At 36.0% G+C, this 18,780-nt stretch overlaps 1 protein-coding gene across 7 annotated transcripts in view; it reads right to left on the bottom strand.

Annotated features, from left to right (window-relative positions):
- The window catches only part of DOCK3 (dedicator of cytokinesis 3), an 899,254-nt gene that overhangs the window by 199,926 nt on the left and 680,548 nt on the right, over window positions 1-18,780 (bottom strand). For all 7 annotated transcript variants that reach the window (XM_053600715.1, XM_053600720.1, XM_053600716.1 and 4 more), the window contains 7 exons: window positions 18,051-18,213; window positions 17,415-17,521; window positions 16,610-16,781; window positions 16,144-16,241; window positions 10,538-10,621; window positions 9,368-9,468; window positions 228-309 (listed from right to left, as the gene is read on the bottom strand). In XM_053600715.1, the coding sequence (XP_053456690.1) occupies window positions 228-309; window positions 9,368-9,468; window positions 10,538-10,621; window positions 16,144-16,241; window positions 16,610-16,781; window positions 17,415-17,521; window positions 18,051-18,213 (807 nt within the window). The remainder of the gene's footprint in view (window positions 1-227; window positions 310-9,367; window positions 9,469-10,537; window positions 10,622-16,143; window positions 16,242-16,609; window positions 16,782-17,414; window positions 17,522-18,050; window positions 18,214-18,780) is intronic.

Here is an 18,780-nt window from a genome sequence, read left to right as displayed (position 1 = left end):
GTATATCATCTTTCCCTCTTACTTTAAGATCAAATTATCAGGAATAAAGGTTTCTTGGAGCAAAATCAAGGTGAATAAATAAGAATTATGTGGATAAAGGCAGTAATTCCTGAAGGCAAGCAAGTTTACTTGGATGTCTACATTTGTCCTGCATACTACACCACTGAGATTACTCACAAACAATTGTATGAGTGGGTCCTTTATGTACAGAGAGCTCAGTACATTACCCGCATGGCTTCCTGAATATGGTCCTGCCGAATTAGTTCTGCCGAACAGTCCATATACCACTTCAAACAGCGGATGAGCTCTCTGGGGGAAAAAAAAAACAGTTCTGAAACCTTCACTTTAACCCCAAAGCAATGTAGCCTAAAATGTTTATAGCTCTGAATTAGTCAAACAGGAAATAATATTCTGCTGATGAGCTAGAGTGAAATGATGGATCCATTATAGCTGTGAAATACAAAGTGGCCATAAAGTTCATGCACACAAACTTTATGGCCACCCTGTATTGAGATTTATGAGATTAGATAACACTCCTTGTCCTTATGAAGTTACCATATTGTAATTATCAATTACAATCGCTTTTTCCAACTCTCTCCAACTTTGTTATAATTACAAGAACATTGTCCCAAAGACTTGAACTGGATATATATTTTTGTCTTAAATTGCTGTGTCCAGAACATATGACACTGACAAATAAATAGTAGACCCTGAATAAAAGTATACAGAACCCTGACCCCAGTTCCCTGATCCATCCCACCTATCTTATTTCCTTAGGACTAAGTTACTAAGGAATACTAAGGAATGATTTTACTGGGACAGAAAGTCTTCACATTTACATGAAAACAGACAACATAAGTCAAGAGTACAGGCCATGATCATATCTGAGGCCTATCAGTATCTGGTTCTGTATCCTCCAGCAAGTTATTTAATCCTTTTGTTTCTCATTCTCTTCACTTAAAATGTGAAGGAAATAATAGTATGCCTCAAAATTATGATGACTACTAATAGGATGACTTATATAAAGCATATAGCATAGTTGGCTCTCTAAAGTGACATCAAAGTACCTTCCTAATGGTATTCAACCTTCCTAATGCCTCCTAATGCCGTGACCCTTTAATACAGTTCTTCATGTTGTGGTGATCCCCACCCATAAAATTATTTTTGTTACTACTTAATAATTGTAATTTTGCTACTGTTATGAATCGTAATGTAAATATCTGATATGCAGGATATATTTTCATTGTTACAAAGGGATCGCGACCCACAGGTTGAGAACCGCTGGTCTAGTGACTCCATAGTCTTGCTACTATTGAGTTGTATTTATGTTTTCAATATTTGTGCTAATTATATAAAATAAAATGATGATTTCATAGTCTTACAACACTTATATTTCTCATATTTGTTTACTAGTTATACTATGTCTTTAGGAATTATCTTTTATTTTTCTTGACAATTATTCGTTGCTGCTATTTTAGCTATCCACGTGTTTCTCGTTGGAAAAAAGAGAACTTATTTTTTATAGCTTTATCATCATTTCTTAGAAACAAAAGTATATAATAAATTGTGGTTCAAAATATCAATTGAAAGCCATAGCTAACAAAACACCTGATGGTAAAAGATTGAAACGCTTTTTCTCTAAGATCAGAAACAAGATAGGAGTGCTTCTTTTTGCCACTTTTATACAACACGGTACTGGAAGTCATAGTCAGAGAAATAAGGCAAGAAAAAGAAATGAAGGGCATTCAAATTACAAAGAAAGAAAAAGAAGTAAAACTGTGTATTTAGATGTATAATCATATATGTAGAAAACACTAAAGATTCTACAAAACATTCTTAGAACTAAAAAATGAATTCAGCAAAGCTATAGAAAATGAAAATCAACATAATGAAAAAAATCCATTGTATGTTCATATACTAAATATGAACAATCTGGAAAGGAAATTAAGAAAACAATTAACTCAGCAGAAATATTACAGGCCATAAAAAAATGGGATGGCATTTTCAAAGTGCTGAAAGGAAAAAAAACTGTTAGCCAAGAATTTTATATTCTGCCTGAGTTGTCTTCATAAATGAAGGAAAAATAAAGTCTTTCTCAGACAAGTAAATGTAGAAAGAATTTGTCACCACTAAACTACACTGGCCCTATGGGAAATGGTCAAAGGTATTTTAACATGGAAACAAAAGAACAATACACATTATCATGAAAACAAACAAAAATATTAAACTCACAGGTTTTATAAAACAATGATACAAAGGAGGAAGAGGAAGGAATTAAATTGCAATGTGATACAAGTTCAGCAAACCACAAAGACAAAAAGAGAAACTTAAACAAAGAATTTGTAAAACAACTAGTAATCAACAAACAATATGACAAGAATAAACTTCACATATCAATGTTAACTGTGAATGTAAATGGACTCAATTCTGTACTTTTTGAAATCTTTTCCAGCAAAAATGTTCTGCCAAATCAATTCTATACTTAAAAGACACAGAGTGGAAAACAGATGAAAAACATAACACAGGAAACTCACCTTACCCACAGACATAGAGACTGAAAGTAAAGGAGTAAAAAAAGGTATTCCACACACATGGAAAGCAAGACTGATCAGGAATAGCTATACTTGCATCAGATAAAACAGACTGAAAATAAAAACAGTAAAAAAAACAACAAAAAACAAAGAAGGTCATACTATAATAATAAGGGCATCGATTCAACAAGAGGACATAATGATACTAAATATATATGCACCCAACATTGGAGCATCCAGATTCACAAAACAATATTATTAGACCGAAAGAAAGATACAGATAACAACATAATAATAGTAGGAGACTTCAATATCCCATTCACAGCACTAGACAGATCATTAAGTTAGAAAATCAACAAAGAAACATTGGATTTAAATTGAACCCTAGGCTAAATGGACCTACCAGATCTTTACAGAACATTCTATTCAACAACTATAGAATATACTTTTTTTTCACCAGCACATTAAATAGTCTGTTGCCATGTTATAGGCTACAAAAGAAGTCTCAATAAAGCTAAAAAAAATTGAAATTATATCAAGTATCTTCTAAGACCACAGTGGAATAAAGGCAGAAATTAAAATGAAGAAAAACCTAAAACATTATACATGGAAATAAATTGAACAAGATGCTCCTGAATGATGACTGGGTCAATGAAGAAATAAAAACAGAAATTAAAAATTTTTTGAAAAAAATGAAAATGAAAACACAACATACCAAAAGCTCTGAGATATAGTAAAAGCAATGTTAAGAGGCAAGTCTATGTCAGTAAATGCTTATATGTTACAAATTAACATTTTATTTTATATTATTTTGGGTTTTTTTTTTTTTGAGACTAAGTCTTTGTCACCCTTTGGAGAGTGCCGTGGCATCACAGCTCATAGCAACCTCAACCTCTTAGGCGCAAGCGATTCTCTTTTTTAGAGACAAGGTTGCTCTGGCTCAGGCTGGTCTGGAACCTGTGAGCGATCCACCCACCTTGGCTTCTGAAGTACTGGGATTACAAGTGTGAACCACAATATCTGGCACAAATTAACATTTTAACATCATACCTCAAGGAACCAGAAAAACAAGGACAAGAACAAACCAAACCCAGAATTATCAAATGAAAAGAAACACACTTAGTATCAGCTGGAGAGACATTGAAGATGGCCAACTAGTAGCAATGCTGACAGAGGCTCCTGACCAGAGGGAAAAAAACTGAACAGAATTGGACTCTATGAAGCCCAAGGTGGGGAGCTGAGCCAAGAAAGAAGTTTGGCAAGCTGTGCCTCCAAGTGCATTCAAGAAAACAAATTACAGGTATGAAGCCTATTACTTAGAGGACAGGAGACCATTCCCTGACAGAGTTGTGGGGTCACTATAAAGATCAAATATTCATTTTATAGAAATTCCTGAAGGAGAAGAGAATGGTCCTAAAGGCACAAATACTCCACTCCAAGATATTAAGGAGAATTTCCCAAGTGTTGCAAGAGATACAGAATTTCAAACAGTAGACAGTTTTGCAACCCAAGCAAGACTCAATCCAAAAAAAGTATCTCCTAGACACGTTATAATTAACTTTGCCAAAGTTAATATGAAGGAAAAAATTCTGCAAGCAGCCAGACATAAGAAAAGCATTACCTATAAAGGGAAAAATATTAGAATGACTGCAGATATCTCAGCTGAAACATTTCAAGCCAGAACAGGATGTTCATTGACCTTCAGGGTCCTAAAACAAAACAACTTTCAGCTCCAGATCTTTATCCAGTGAAACCAAGTTTCATTTGTAGATGGAGAAATCAAATACTTTACTGACTTACATGTGTTGAAGGAATTTGCCATAACTCAACCAGCTCTCCTGGATATTCTCAGATCCATCCTCCATAATGATCAGCTTAATGGTCTACCACCAATATAAATTCACCCAGAAATTTCTGAACAAAACCCAACTTCCACAGTGGTGAAAGGATTAAAGATATCCACTGGACATTTGAGAAACATGACACCTAAAACCCTACCATGATTATCAATTCTCTCAATTAATATGAATGGCTTAAATTGTCCTCTAAAGAGGCACAGGTTGGCTGACTGGATACATAAACTCAGACAAGATATTTGCTGAATACAAGAATCTCATCCTACCCTTCAGGATAAAAATAGACTTAGGATGAAGGGATGGACATCTACAATACAGGCAAATGGAAATCAGAAAAAAGCAGGGGTTGCAATTTTATTTGCAGATACAATTGGCTTTAAACCAACAAAGATAAGGAAAGATAAAGATGGTCATGCATATTTGTCAAGGGTAACACCCAACATGAAGAGATTTCGATAATTAACATTTATGTGACCTACAGAATGCTCCTCAAATTATTCAGCAAACCCTAACAGACATGAACAATTTGATATCTTCCTGCACTGTAATAGTTGGAGATTTTAAAACTCCCTTGGTAGTTTTGGATAGATCCTCCAAGATGAAACTAAGCAAAGAAATAATGCACTTGAACTATAGGACAAATGGACGCAACAGACATCTAAAGACTATTTTATCCTAATAAAATTGAATATAGATCCTTCTCATCAGCCATGAAACATCCTCCAAAATTGATCATATATTAGGACACAAATCTAACATCAGCAAATTTAAAAGAATAGAAATTATTCCTTATATCCTCTTGGACCACCATGGAATAAAATTTGAACTCAACAGAAACAGGAATCTTCACGCTCAAAGTCATGTAAACTAAATAACCTTATGTTGAATGATAGCTGGGTCAAAGACGAGATCAAGAAGGAAATCACCACATTTTTGGAACAAAATGATACTAAAGACCCAAATCATCAATTTATCATTATCCTATGGGATACTGCAAAGGCAGTCCGAAGAGGGAAATTTATAGTGTTTGAAGCCTTCATCAAGAAAACATAAAGAGAGGAAGTCAACAACTTAATGGGTCATCCCAAGCAACTAGAAAAGGAAGAACATTCCAACCCCAAACCCAAAAGGAGAAAAGAAATAACAAAAATTGGAGCAGAATGAAATGAAATTGAAAACAAAAGAATCATTCAGAAGATCAACTAATCAAAAAGTTGGGTTTTTTGAAAAGATTAATAAAATTAATAAACCTTTGGCTAACCTAACCAGAAACAGAAAAGTAAAATCTCCACTATCGTCGATCAGAAACGATAAAGGAGGCTCGGTGCCTGTGGTTCAAGTGGCTAAGGCGCCAGCCACATACACCAGAGCTGGCGGGTTTGAATCCAGCCCGGGCCCACCAAACAACAATGATGGCTACAACCAAAAAACAGCAGGGCATTGTGGTGGGCGTCTGTAGTCCCAGCTACTTGGGAGGCAGAGGCAGGAGAATTGCTTGAGCCCAGGAGTTGGAAGTTGCTGTGAGCTGTGATGCTACAGCACTCTACCCAGGGTGATAGCTTGAGGTTCTGTCTCAAAAAAATTAAAAAAAAAAAAAACAAAGGTGGCACCTGTGGCTCAAAGGAGTAGGGCACTGGCCCCATATGCCAGAGGTGGTGGGTTGAAACCCAGCCCCAGCCAAAAAACTGTAAAGAAAAAAAAGATAATTTCATATAGATGTATTTATGTAAAATACATAAATTTACATAAAATAAAAATACAGTCATTAACAGAAATAATAAAAAAGAAATAACAACAAACACCTCAGAAATTCAAAAAATCCTTAATGAATACTACAAAACACTCTATTGAGTGAAAGATCTTTACAAATAAAAATATAACATACTGATAAAAAAATCATAGATGATATAAATAGATGGAAAAACATTCCTTGCTCATGGATCAGAAGAAACAGTACCATTAAAATAACCATATTGCTTAAAGCAATCTACAGATTCAATGCAATTCCCATCAAAATAACAACATCATTTCCTTATTCACAGAATTAGCAAAAACAATTCTAAAATTCATATGAAGACAAAAAGCAGCCCGAATATGACAAAAATCATACAGTAAGGGAAGGACATACTATTCAATAAATGGTTCTGTGAAAATTCTATAGTAATACACAGAAAAATGAGAGTAAATCCCTATCTCTTACAATATACATAAATTAACTCAAGATGGATTAAAGAATTAAATGTAAAACCTGAAATAATAAAAATCTTAGAAGAAAAACTAGGAAAAACTCTTGTGAATATTGGCCTCGGCAATGAATTTATGACTAAGACATCAAAAGCAAAAGCAATAATAACAAAACTAGATAAATGGAATTTAATTAAAATAAAAAGTTTCTGCACAAAGAAATAATCAAAAGAGTAAACAGATAACCTACAGAAGGAAAAAACACTCCCAAACTGTGTCCAACAAAGAAATAACATCTAGAATCTATAAGGAACTCAACTCAGCAAGAAAAAAGCAAACAATCTTCCTTTAAAAGTGGACAAAATACATTAACAGGTATTTTTCAAAAGAAGATACACAAATGGCCAACAAACATATGAAAAAAATGCTTAATATCACTAATCAGCAGATTAATGCAAATTAAAACCACTGTGAGGTACCATCTTACTCAGATTAGAATGACTATTATTTAAAAATCAAAACCAAAGGGCAGTGCCTGTGGTGCAAAGGAGTAGGGCGTCAGCCCCATATGCCAGAGGTGGCAGGTTCAAACCCAGCCCTGGCAAAAACTGCAAAAAAAACCCCAAAAGAATCAAAACCAACTGATATTGCCATCCATGTGGTGACAAGGGAACACTTATACAGCGTTGGTAGGAATATAAATTAGTACAACCTCTATGGAGAGCAGCATGGAGATTTCTCAAAGAACTAAAAGTAGATCTACTATGTGATCCTGTGGTCCCACTACTGGGAATCTACCCAGAAGAAAAGATACCATTATATTGAAAAGATATCTGCACTCATATGTTTACCACCAGCACAATTCACAATTGCAAAGATATGGAACCAACCTAAAAGCATATCACTTGAGGAGTGGATGTACTCATCAAAAGAAAATGTGGTATATCATAGAGTATTACTTGGCAGTAAAAAAAGAGTAAAATAATAGTTTTGCAGTAATTTGTATGGAATTGGAGGGTATTATCTTAATGCAGTAATTCAAGAACAGAAAAATAAATGCCACATATTTTAGCTCAGCTAAACTATGGCTTACACAAGGGCACAGAGAGTGTTATAATGGACACTGGATACTCACAAGGGGTGGGGAAAGGGTGGAGGATGAAAAATTACTTATGTACTCTACTTGAAGGATGGGTACACCAAAAGCTCAAACTCCACTTCTACACAATATACTGTGTATATATGTAATGGAATTCAACTTGTACTCCCTAAATCTACTAAAATAAAAAGAAATAAAAAACCAATTACATGTATAGTTATGCTAATTCCTTTACTATACAAGGAATAAAATATTTAGGAATGAACTTTACTACTGAAGCAAAAGACTTGTATACAATGTTGCTGAAAGAAATTAAGGAATCAACCAATCAAAGTAAAGATGTCTTGTGTTCATGGATTAGAAGATGTAATACTGTTAAGACATCAATACTAAATGATCTACGATTCAATGCAATACCTGTCTAAATTCCAACAGTCTTTTCTGCAGAAATAGAAAAATCCATGCTAAGATTCATATGGAATACCAAGGGATCTGGAATAGCTAATACCATCTGAAAAGGAAGTACTAAGCTGAATGTCTCATAGTTCCTGATTTTAAACTTAGTACAAAGCTACAGCAATTGAAACAATATTGTATTAGCATAATGACAGACATCTTCAACAGTGAAATAAAACAGCCTAGAAATAAAGTTCACATATATGGTCAAATGATTTTCAACAAGGGTACTGAGACCATTCAATGGGGAAAAGATAATCTTCAATAAATAGTACGGGGAAAACTGGATACACACATGAAAAAAGAAGGAAGATGGATACTTATATAATGTACAAAAATTAATTAAAATGAACCAAAGACCTAAATGTAATTGCTAAAACTATAAAATTATTTAAAAGAAAATACAGGAGAAAAGCTTCATGACATTGGATTTGGCAATAATTTCTTGGATATGACAACAAAAGCACAGATGACAACAACAACAAAAATAGATAAGTTGGACTAAATCAGAATTAAAACTTTCTGTGCATCAAAGGACACAGTCAACATAATGAAAAGGCAACCAAGGGACTTGGAAAAAATATTTACAAATCATATAGCTGATAAGCAGTTAATCTTCAGAATATATGAAGAACTCCTACAACTCAGCAATAACAAAAATAAACAACTTCTTTAAAAAATAGGTGAAGGACTTGAATAGACATTTCTCCAAAGAAGATATACAAATGGCCAATAAACATGAACACTATTCAGCCTTAAAAGGTAGAAAATTATGACACATGCCTTAACATGGATGAACCTTGAAGACATTATGCTAACTGAAACAGGATACTCACAAAAGGACACATATTGTATAATTCCACTTACATCAAGTACCCATAACAGTCAAATTCATAGAGAGAGAAAGTACAGTGGTGATTGCCAGGGGTTGGGGGAGGAAGAATGGGGAGTTATTTTTAGTGGTTGCAGTGTTTCAGTTTTGTAACAAGATAAGAGATCTGCAGATGGATGGAGTTCTGGTGGTGGTTGCACAACAATGTGAATGTACTTAATGCCACTGAACTACACACTCAGAAAATGGTTAAGATGGTGAATTTTATGTATGTGAATTTTACTACAACTGAAAAAACAAATAGGTTTTAAAAAATCAGCTGAACAAATAGTGGTTGCAGCTGAACTTTTTAAAAGCCTATCTTTCTACTCGAACACAAATCCTAATGATGATACCAAATGCAACTTACTTGTACGCCAAAGCTCCAGCAAAGTGCTTTTGGATATAGGTGTCCATCACAGGTCGGAAGTGAAAATACTTGATGTCTCGGAGCAGGTTGATGATGAATACCTGGGAGAGATGAAATGTGGTCACCAGGGTTTACTGGAGGCTCCAGATCTACCACTAGCAAGAAACAAACTCTTACTTCTTCAAGGAATGGCAAACTGTCAGTGTTTTCTCTAGTGTTTTCCACAGGTAGGGAATGTGAGATTTCTATTATGTACCTGTATTTCTGTCTTTTTTCTTCCTAGCACTCTAGTCTCCTAATATAGACCTGGAGCTCATCAGCCTGTGCCTGTATTATTCTGAGTCTTTCCATTCACAATAATGATGGGTGGTACAACAAAATGGTATCTGGATAGATGGCATAAACAATAAAGTATCCCCAAAAACTTGGAAAATGGGGCTAAAAAGATTGTCTTCTGAGCTAACTCAATCTATGAAAGGCTGTGCCCTCACAAATGGGGCTGGTGGACAGTGCAGTAAGGAAGAAGAAAAGCCAGAGGGGCAAGTACTGATCCCAATTCTCACTTCTGCTTCTTGTCTATCATGTATTCTGGATTGTCTGACTCTCCTTGAATATATGGTCCTATTGTGGAACTGGACATATTAAACGAAATGCACTAACTATTCAAATCACTGGCCAATTTCGTTAACCTTCTGAGACTCTGGTTCTGAAACAATTTCATAAAGGGAAAGGCTCTCCATAGACCTCTGGTACTGCACAGATCTCTAGAGACTAGCATGAGTAAATCTCTGCTTTTCCCAGTGTTTACATTCTACTTTGTAAGTGAAAAAATGGGCCATCTGGTTTCCTCTACAACATATTAATCTCTGAGTTTCTTGCTCATGGAGGTCATTATTTTAGGGACCAGGCAACCCTGAAATAGTGATAAGCTTAAGGATCTAGAACTGTAAAGCTAAGCTCTACACCTGACCATGTTGAATCTTTCAAATTTGATCATGGGAAGATCTACCTGGTAGGCTGGTCCTCCTTGGATGATATTCTTCAGTCCTTTTTCAATTGGAAACATCCATACCTGTGCTGACTCCTTCTAATAAGTTGTTTCCTTTAGATTTTTTGAAATAATGTGATAGAAATAATTAATACAAATAAACAGTGAGGAAGGTGACTTACCAGAGACTGGAAAACCAACAGGCCATATTTCTCTGTATTATCATCCAAAATCACAAAGAGTGTATCTAAAATGTCCTGCAGAAACTGAAATAACATAAAAAGCAGAGGGCTCAGGTCTTTGGACCTTGAACGCATGGTTAAACTTTCATCTACCAGTCAACTTAGCTCCCAATAAAGTGCAACATCTCTTAGGATCTTAAAATACCACTTTAAAATCAGCTGGTACCTTGCCTCCACTTAGCTAAGGGATAGCTAGGTGGAATTGAGGTGTCTGCTTAGAGCTCAAAGGGTCCTGAGACAAACCTAAAGAGGGTCTTTTTGTTGGGTAAGTGCTAAGCAATTACTTGAAAAACATAGGACACATATGCAGAAAAGCAATTTTGAAATAAAAACAATCTGACTCTGATGCCAAATTCATTTTGCGAAGACCTCATTTTCCTGGGAGCCCAAAAATTCAGTAGTCCCTTGCCTTCTATTGTGGCCCAATCATATAGAGTACATTTGGATAATGGTGTGATAAGCTACGCTTTAACTACACATACTATTCTTTGGTATGGATATTAGTATCACAGGGGAAGGGAGAATGCAGGCGATAAAGTACTGTCAATGGGAGTAAAAAATATGGCAGTGTTTTGTTCTTGCTTGAACATGTAGCTTTTTGAGATGCAAAAACAATGAGAATAATAAATACTGATGGATGCTAGCAGTCTTTAAAAATCAAGCTCAACATTCTTCCAGTCAAACCACAATTTAAATTATATAACATTTACAATTTATTTCAGAATAATATGAGGTGGAAGTTGTAGACTGGGGTATTGATGGGTCAAGACCAGCAAGGATTAATGGTGATTGGGGCAGGGTGATGTAGATTCTTTATACTATTGTGTCTACTTTTGCGTATGCTTGAAATTTTCCAATAAAAAGTGAAAAAAAAATGCTAGCACATTGTCTTCATAGTCTCCTCTGGCTAGCTAAAACAAATTATTGATGCTAAAACTAGCTATGCTGGTAGGAGGTTCTCTTGTCAGAAATACAACCCACTCTTAAAAAGACCACAGACTTCTTAATACCTTATCTATATAATGGTTGATATTTTTAATATTCTTAGAAGGAAAATATGAGTATGACTTTAACTTTATCTTAAGTATCAAAACTAGCATAAAGTTGGGAAGAATTTAAAAAATTGTATAATCTGAGTCATATAAACAAAATTCATACAACAGTGGTGCACAGACTTGAAAACTGTTCCTCATTTGGCAACACCATGTTGTGTACTACTGAGTTGATGGAGCTGTGAAATAAAGTACAGACTGTGTATCTGTGTTAATTGTTTTCATACTTATGATGGTAGAGCCAAGAATGCTTATAATGGACAGGAAGCATTCTCAAGATTTAATCTGTAGCCTGCACTCGATGCTCTTGCTGATGATCACGTTACTCAGTAGAGTCCACTGCATAGGATTCATCTGCTAAGCTTTCACCATTAAGAACTGCCTATTTTTTTTTCTTAGCTAAAAAACCAGGTGGGCAAACACTCTGCCTGGAAAATCCCTATGAAGATAACTGGGAAGTGTTGTAATCAGCCTGCTAACGCCATTACATAGGAAATGTCACAAAGGTATCTAGAGAAAGAAGCTTATGTATAAGGAAAAGTTCTTTAGTATGAACTCTAAGTGAGAGCCTGGGCAAAAGCAGCAGCCACAAGTTAATGGATAGTATTTTCAGTTCTTATAATTAGGACAGTAGAGCCAGAAAGACATCAGGCTGGGTTTGTGGTAAACAGGTTACAAAGTAAGGAAAATGGGAAAGGGATTTAAAGAAGGGAGAGGAGACCTAAAGGAATGTAGGCAGCACACAGCACTGGGATTGTTTGTAAGAGGATGCTTTCATCACTCGCCTTTAATTATCATTTTGCTTGCTCTCTGGGAAAAAAACCCCAACAAATCATAAAATAGGATTTATATTTAAATATAATGTTTAAAAGGTAATAAATCTGAAATGAAACACAACTTTTTTTTTTTAAAAAAGATGCTAACAAAAAACTAAAAGAAACCTCCAAACTATGATTTGATACATTGCATTTTGAGAAAAAAATAAGGATGCATATTACATGGGTAGTTCTGTATCCATATAAATGTTTTTAATTCTTTTATTTATGCTTATCTGTTAAAAGTGTAACTCTAGAAAGTAATAATGATATCTACATGCAAAATAATGTACCCTGGAATACAGTAATCAGTTTTATTGAATTTATGAAAAACTTGCAGTAAAAGCATTTTTGGCCAAAGGACAGTAACTTATGACTTACTTCTCTTCATATACTTTAGGTGGGAGATAGCAATCTATGATATTTTTCCTTTTTGAGACAGAGTCCCATTATGTTGCCCTTAGTGGAGTGCTGCCAGGTCACAGCTCACAGCAACCTCAAACTCCTGGGCTCAAGTGATTCTCTTGCCTTAGCCTCCCAAGTAGCTGGGACCACAGGCATCTGCCACAATGCCCAGCCATTTTTTGTTGTAGTTGTCATCATTGTTTTAGCTGGCCCAGGCTGGGCTCGAACCCACCAATCTCAGTGCATGTGGCTAGTGCCACAACCACTGTGCCACAGGTGCCGAGCCTCTAGATGATATTTTAAAAAAAATTATTGGAAAATCCCTTGGAAAATGTCGAAACATTTTTTGTACACTGCAAGCTTTAAGCTAACAATTATTAAATATGCTAAAGAGCATGGCAACAGAGCTGCTGAGAGACATTTTAGACCTCCTCCTACAGAGAGTGTCATTAGATTGTGGTGGCAACAGGAAGAAAAGCTTTTTCAAATGCCAAGATCAAGAAGGTAATGTAAGGAAAACCTCCAAAATGGACAGAAGTGGAGCAGGAGGTGAAGACCTGGATTCTGGAGCAGTGTCAAACGAGGATCGCTGTTTCAACCAAGACGATACAACAGGAGGGTAAAAGAATTGCCTGAGAAAAAAACATTGATAATTTTTTTCAGGGCCATCTAAATAGTGCTTTAACTTATGAAGAGAGAAGGCTTGAGCATGAGGACATGAACGAAATGTTTCTCAAAACTTCCAGTAGCCTGTAAGGATCAAGTTTTGGAATTGTATTTCTTTGTAATCACTCTTTGAAGATTTAACAACTTTGAACTGTCCCAAATTGCCAATGTGGATGAGATCCCATTCACATATGATGTGCCATCCAACAGAACTGTGGACATCACAAGAGCAAAGACTGTGGCTGTTAAAACTAGTGGACATGAGAAAACACATTTCATTGTTGTTCTAGCCTGTTGTACAGGTGTACAAAGCTACCACTTATGATCATGAAGAAAAACATTATCCCCCCAAAAGATTCCAAATGGAGTTATTGTCCACATGCATGAAATAGGATGGACGAATGAAGAAGACATGAAAATGTGGTTTAGCAAAAGTCTGGTCATGAAGGCCTGGAGGATTCCTTCAAAAAACAGCTTTGCTTATTTTTGACCACTTCAAAGACCATGTTATACAAAGTGTAAAACCAATTACAGCAGATATGAAAACCCAACTTGCTCTAATAGTTGGTAGGTTGATTAGCCAACTGTAACCACCTGATGTACCAGTAAAGAAGCCCTTTAAGGTCCTGATAAAGAAAGAGTAGACAACATAGATGCAGTTAATGATTTAACACCTACGAGTTGAATCAAGAAAGCATCCATTGCCTAGGTTTGTGATTAGATCCTAGGATCATGGAACAGTGTCAAGAAGGAAGTGGTTGTGAAATTGTAAAAAATGCAGCATCAGCAATGCTATGGATGGAACTGAGGACAATGAAATTTCTGGGATAAGGCAAGTGATTCTTCAGAAGATACCAGTAATGTAGAAATTGAAGAAGATGATAGTTCTGATATTGACACTGATGAAAAACTCTTGGCCTTCTGTGATGTGTAAATATTGTAAATTTGTTATTGGTACATAAAATTTCTTGTACCTTATATCTGGTGTTTTGTAACTATTTGTTACAAAAAATTCCTTGTACCATAATATGTTAATTCCTTCATAATACAAAAACAAGTACTTAAATATCAAGTACTTAAATGATAAAACCCTAATACTTAAATATAAACAAATAAAAATTTCAATTAAAAAATTAAAATGAAAGCTTTTTCCCTGAAAGTTGGGCCCAAAACACAGGTGCACATTATACACAAGAGCAAATTATACTTAGAAAAATATGGTAACCCCAAATGTACAGTCAACAAAAGCAAAAATAAAAGAAATGAGATTGTATAAACCTAAAAATGCTTTTGCATAGTAAAGGAAACAATAGAGGGAAGAGACAACCCATAAATTAGGAGAAAATATTTGCAAATCATACATCTCTGATAAAGGAACTAATATCCAAAATATATAAAGAACTCAATTCAACAGCAAGAAAACCACCCAATCAAAAATGTGGGAAAAGTACCTAATTCGACACTTCTCAAAGGATATGCAATACAAGTAGCCAACAGATACATGAAAAAATACTCATCATCACCAGTCATTAGTGAAATGCAAATTAAAACCACAACGAGATATAGCCTTATACCTGTCAGAATGGTTATTGTAAAAAAAGACAAAAGACATGTTGGTGAGGATGTGGAGAAAGGGAACCCTATTTCACTGCTGGTGGAAATGTAAACTATTATAGTCCTTATGTATGCTGAAGAGATATCTGTAGTCCTATTTCACTATAGCATTACTCATAATAACTAAAATATGAAAATAACTTAGGTGTCCATCATCAGATGAATGAGTAAAGAAAATGTAGCATGTATACACAATGGAATTCAGCCTTAAAAAGAGGAGAAATCCTATTATTTGTGACAACATGGATGGAATTGGAGAGCCAGGCCAAAAAAAAAAAAAAAAAGAGAAATATCATATAATCTCACTATATGTAGAATCGGAAAAAGTTGAACTTATAAAAGTAGTAGAAACTAGAATGATAGATATTGGAGGCTGAGGAAGGGGGGTTGTTGGGGGAAGGGGAGATGTTGATCAAAGGGTACAAAGTTTCAGTTAGAAAGAATAAGTTTCAGTGATATATTGCACTGAATGGTGACTATAATAAACAATAATGCATTGTACATTTCAGAATTACTGAAAGAGTAAAATTTGAATGTTTTTACCACATACAAAAAATGATAAAAATGTAGAGTACTGGATTTGTTAATTACCTTGATTTAATCATTCTACACTGTAAACATATTGAAACCTTACACTGTACCCTATAAATATATACCATGATTATATTTCACCTGGAAATAAAATAAAATGATAAAAATATTTTTTAAGAAAGAAGCTGTTAAAAAAAAAAAAAAAAAGAAAGAAGCTGTTGGGCGGCACCTGTGGCTCAAGGAGTAGGGCACCGGTCCCATATGCCGGAGGTGGCAGGTTCAAACCCAGCCCCGGCCGAAAACCACAAAAAAAAAAAAAAAAAAAGAAAGAAGCTGTTAAACTAAAAAAGAAAAAGAAATCTGCAGAAATGGTTTTAGAGTCTTTCTGGCTGAAATAAGAAAGTAATGGGTTCTGCCTAGATTTTTTCTTAGGCAGCAGGTTCAAATTGTGTGGAAAACATACCTTAACAATTTCTTCCCCACTGACGTGCCGCAGCCGTCCTAGGACATCCATGATCCGATCTGGGAAGGCCTTCCATTTCAGCAGAGCAAGGAGGTCCACTATCAAACAAGTCCAAAAGATGGTGAACCCTGGTTATTCCAAGGTCAAGTGACGCTCAGACTCTCCTAGCCAAGGTAGGATCTAGAGAAACAGAACTAGTTGCAAGCATCACTGCAGTTTCTTTAGTGCTGAGATCAAGGCCAAAGGCACATTTAGGAACCCAGGATGCACACTGTAGAGCTACTAAAACCATGTGAAACTATGTAGGTTGCTATTGCTGAGTGACTCCTTTAACTTCAAATGAAAAGGAGCCCATTACTGTGGCAAGAAGAATTAGTAACTTCTGTCTCTCTTCACATGCACTAGCAATGTGGAGCAAACAACTGAGGACAGTAGAGGGCACCACCTTGCACAAACCATCACCTACCATTCTGGGTAAGTTTGGTAGAGGAGAGCTGAGTGGAAATGAAGAAAGACTCTTTGGTGCTGCGCTGGAAGATGAGGCTGGAGGGGATATTAGGGCAGCCATTGTAGTCTTCTTTGCAGCAGGGGAGGCCCAGGTACAGAGCATGATTGTTAAACGTGCTATTCTCATCACACTGTAGGCAAAAGTAGAGAACAGAGAATGTTTCCCGAGCCATGCCATGTGCAAAACCAGGCCCCAGGGATTTTCTGGGTTGATGTTCGTTCTTATCTTCTTTTTTTTTGAAGTGGAGGAAAGTTTTATTTTGTCACATGTGATTCTTTTTTTCTTTCTTTTTAATTGTTGGGGATTCATTGAGGGTACAAAGAACCAGGTTACATTGATTGCATTTGTTAGGTAAAGTCCTTCTTATAATTGTGTCCTTTTAAACAGTAGAAGGTAGAGCATGTGGCCTCTGCCCAGTGTGCAAGTAAAGTTGAGTGACAGCCTTCCTGTGATAGCCGATAATATCATGATCTCAAGTAGGTCTCAGCATGGACTAACCAAGACCACAACAGCATAGAGGGGTTGGCACTGGATTTTTTTCCAATGGAGAGAGAGGTTGTAAACAAATAACATCCATGTATTATCTGTGTGGTGAAGGCCACTGCACTTAGAAGATAAAAGCTCACCCATAGCTATCCGGTTGCTATCTACCAGCACACTACCCTGGATCCTCTCGCCTGCCCAATGAAAATCACCTGAGAATCATGTATGAGGTGGGAAAGGGTAGGGAAAGTGGGGGATGAAAGACAGCCTGACCCCATACCTTGTACACGTAAAGCTCATGAATATCATCTGAGAGTGTAGTGCCATCATCACGCATCAGAGGTGAGAATGCAAAGCCAAAGAGTTTCTTTTCCCCTTTGTCTTTTGCTGTAAAATTAGAGCCATGTGTTAGTTATTTTGGTCTCCCACTTTGCTTTCTAACAGAAAATTTCCTTGTGTTTATCATCTATGTTCTTTTGTCCCTTATTTCTTTCATTAACTAGGTAGCAACATGACTGCAGCAATGAAGAGAAATGTACTAGAATGAGTTTCCATTTATAATTCAAGGTGTACCACCTATCCAGACCCAAACAGAAACTGAATTATTGGTCTTGATGAACCAGAGGCTCCTTAAGGAGTTTAATAGATACAAAGGGAACACCCAAAAGAGAATGACAATGGAAAATCTCAGATACTAGGTCAAATACTAGGAAGCGCCAATACCAGACTTGTAGTTTTGAATCACTGCTTTTGCGGTCCAAAGAACAGCCTCTGATGACATTCTATCTCTGAATAACCATTTATTCCCAACTCCTCATTTTCTTGCCCAGTTAATAACAACCCACTTAATTCTGTTCCAGAGAGAAGAGGGTTTTATTCATATCCATGAAAGGAATGTGGGAGAAGTCTTACTCACTGGAACAATGTCTGAACTCGAAGCGCAGGTGGGAGCCCCGGAACCTGTCAATGGGGATGGGCAATTTGATAATTTCTCCCCAACGAGGACTATTACTGTGGTAGAGGACAAAGGAGTGGTAAGAACTCCTATTTGGCTCTCCTGAACCCAAGCTGATGCAATCCTAGAATAGAGAAATAAAATAAGATGTCATCTTCCTTGAGGGAGTGCCTGGATTCCTCTGTGTCACTAGAATACTTTACTTTTCTCTGCCCAAAGGTCCCATTTTTGTACTAGTCAAATCTATGAATTTGACTTAAATTCAGTACTTCTGGAGGCAATTCTGTATGTAGTAGACACCATAAGAAATCTGCAGCCACAATTCCCCTTGTTTTCCCTGGGATAGAAGTAACCACACAGTTCTCAACAAATTGGAGTGAAGCTAGTACAGTAGGCTCTTCATCCTTACTAAGAAAGGAAACAAAAAGTCCCAGGGGAAAAGAGAACTGTATGTAACATTTCACTAGATCAGGGAAAAAAATTAAATTACAAAATGTAGAGAGGCTATTTGCAAATTTTCCTCAGCTCAATATTATTAGATTGGCATTTTAGGTTACTTGGCTGATTTTCCTCAGATATAATCAAGTCGGGTCAAATTTAAACTGACTCCAGCTCCCAAATACTGCCACAAAGATGCAGTCTCAGGATGGCCCATGTTCTCACTCTTAAAGACAGGAAGCTTTGGGCAACA

Source organism: Nycticebus coucang, chromosome 8 (assembly GCF_027406575.1).
Source record: "Nycticebus coucang isolate mNycCou1 chromosome 8, mNycCou1.pri, whole genome shotgun sequence".
Lineage (NCBI taxonomy): Eukaryota > Metazoa > Chordata > Mammalia > Primates > Lorisidae > Nycticebus > Nycticebus coucang.
Note: the sequence above shows the minus strand (reverse complement) of the source record. Positions and strands in the feature narration are given on the sequence as shown.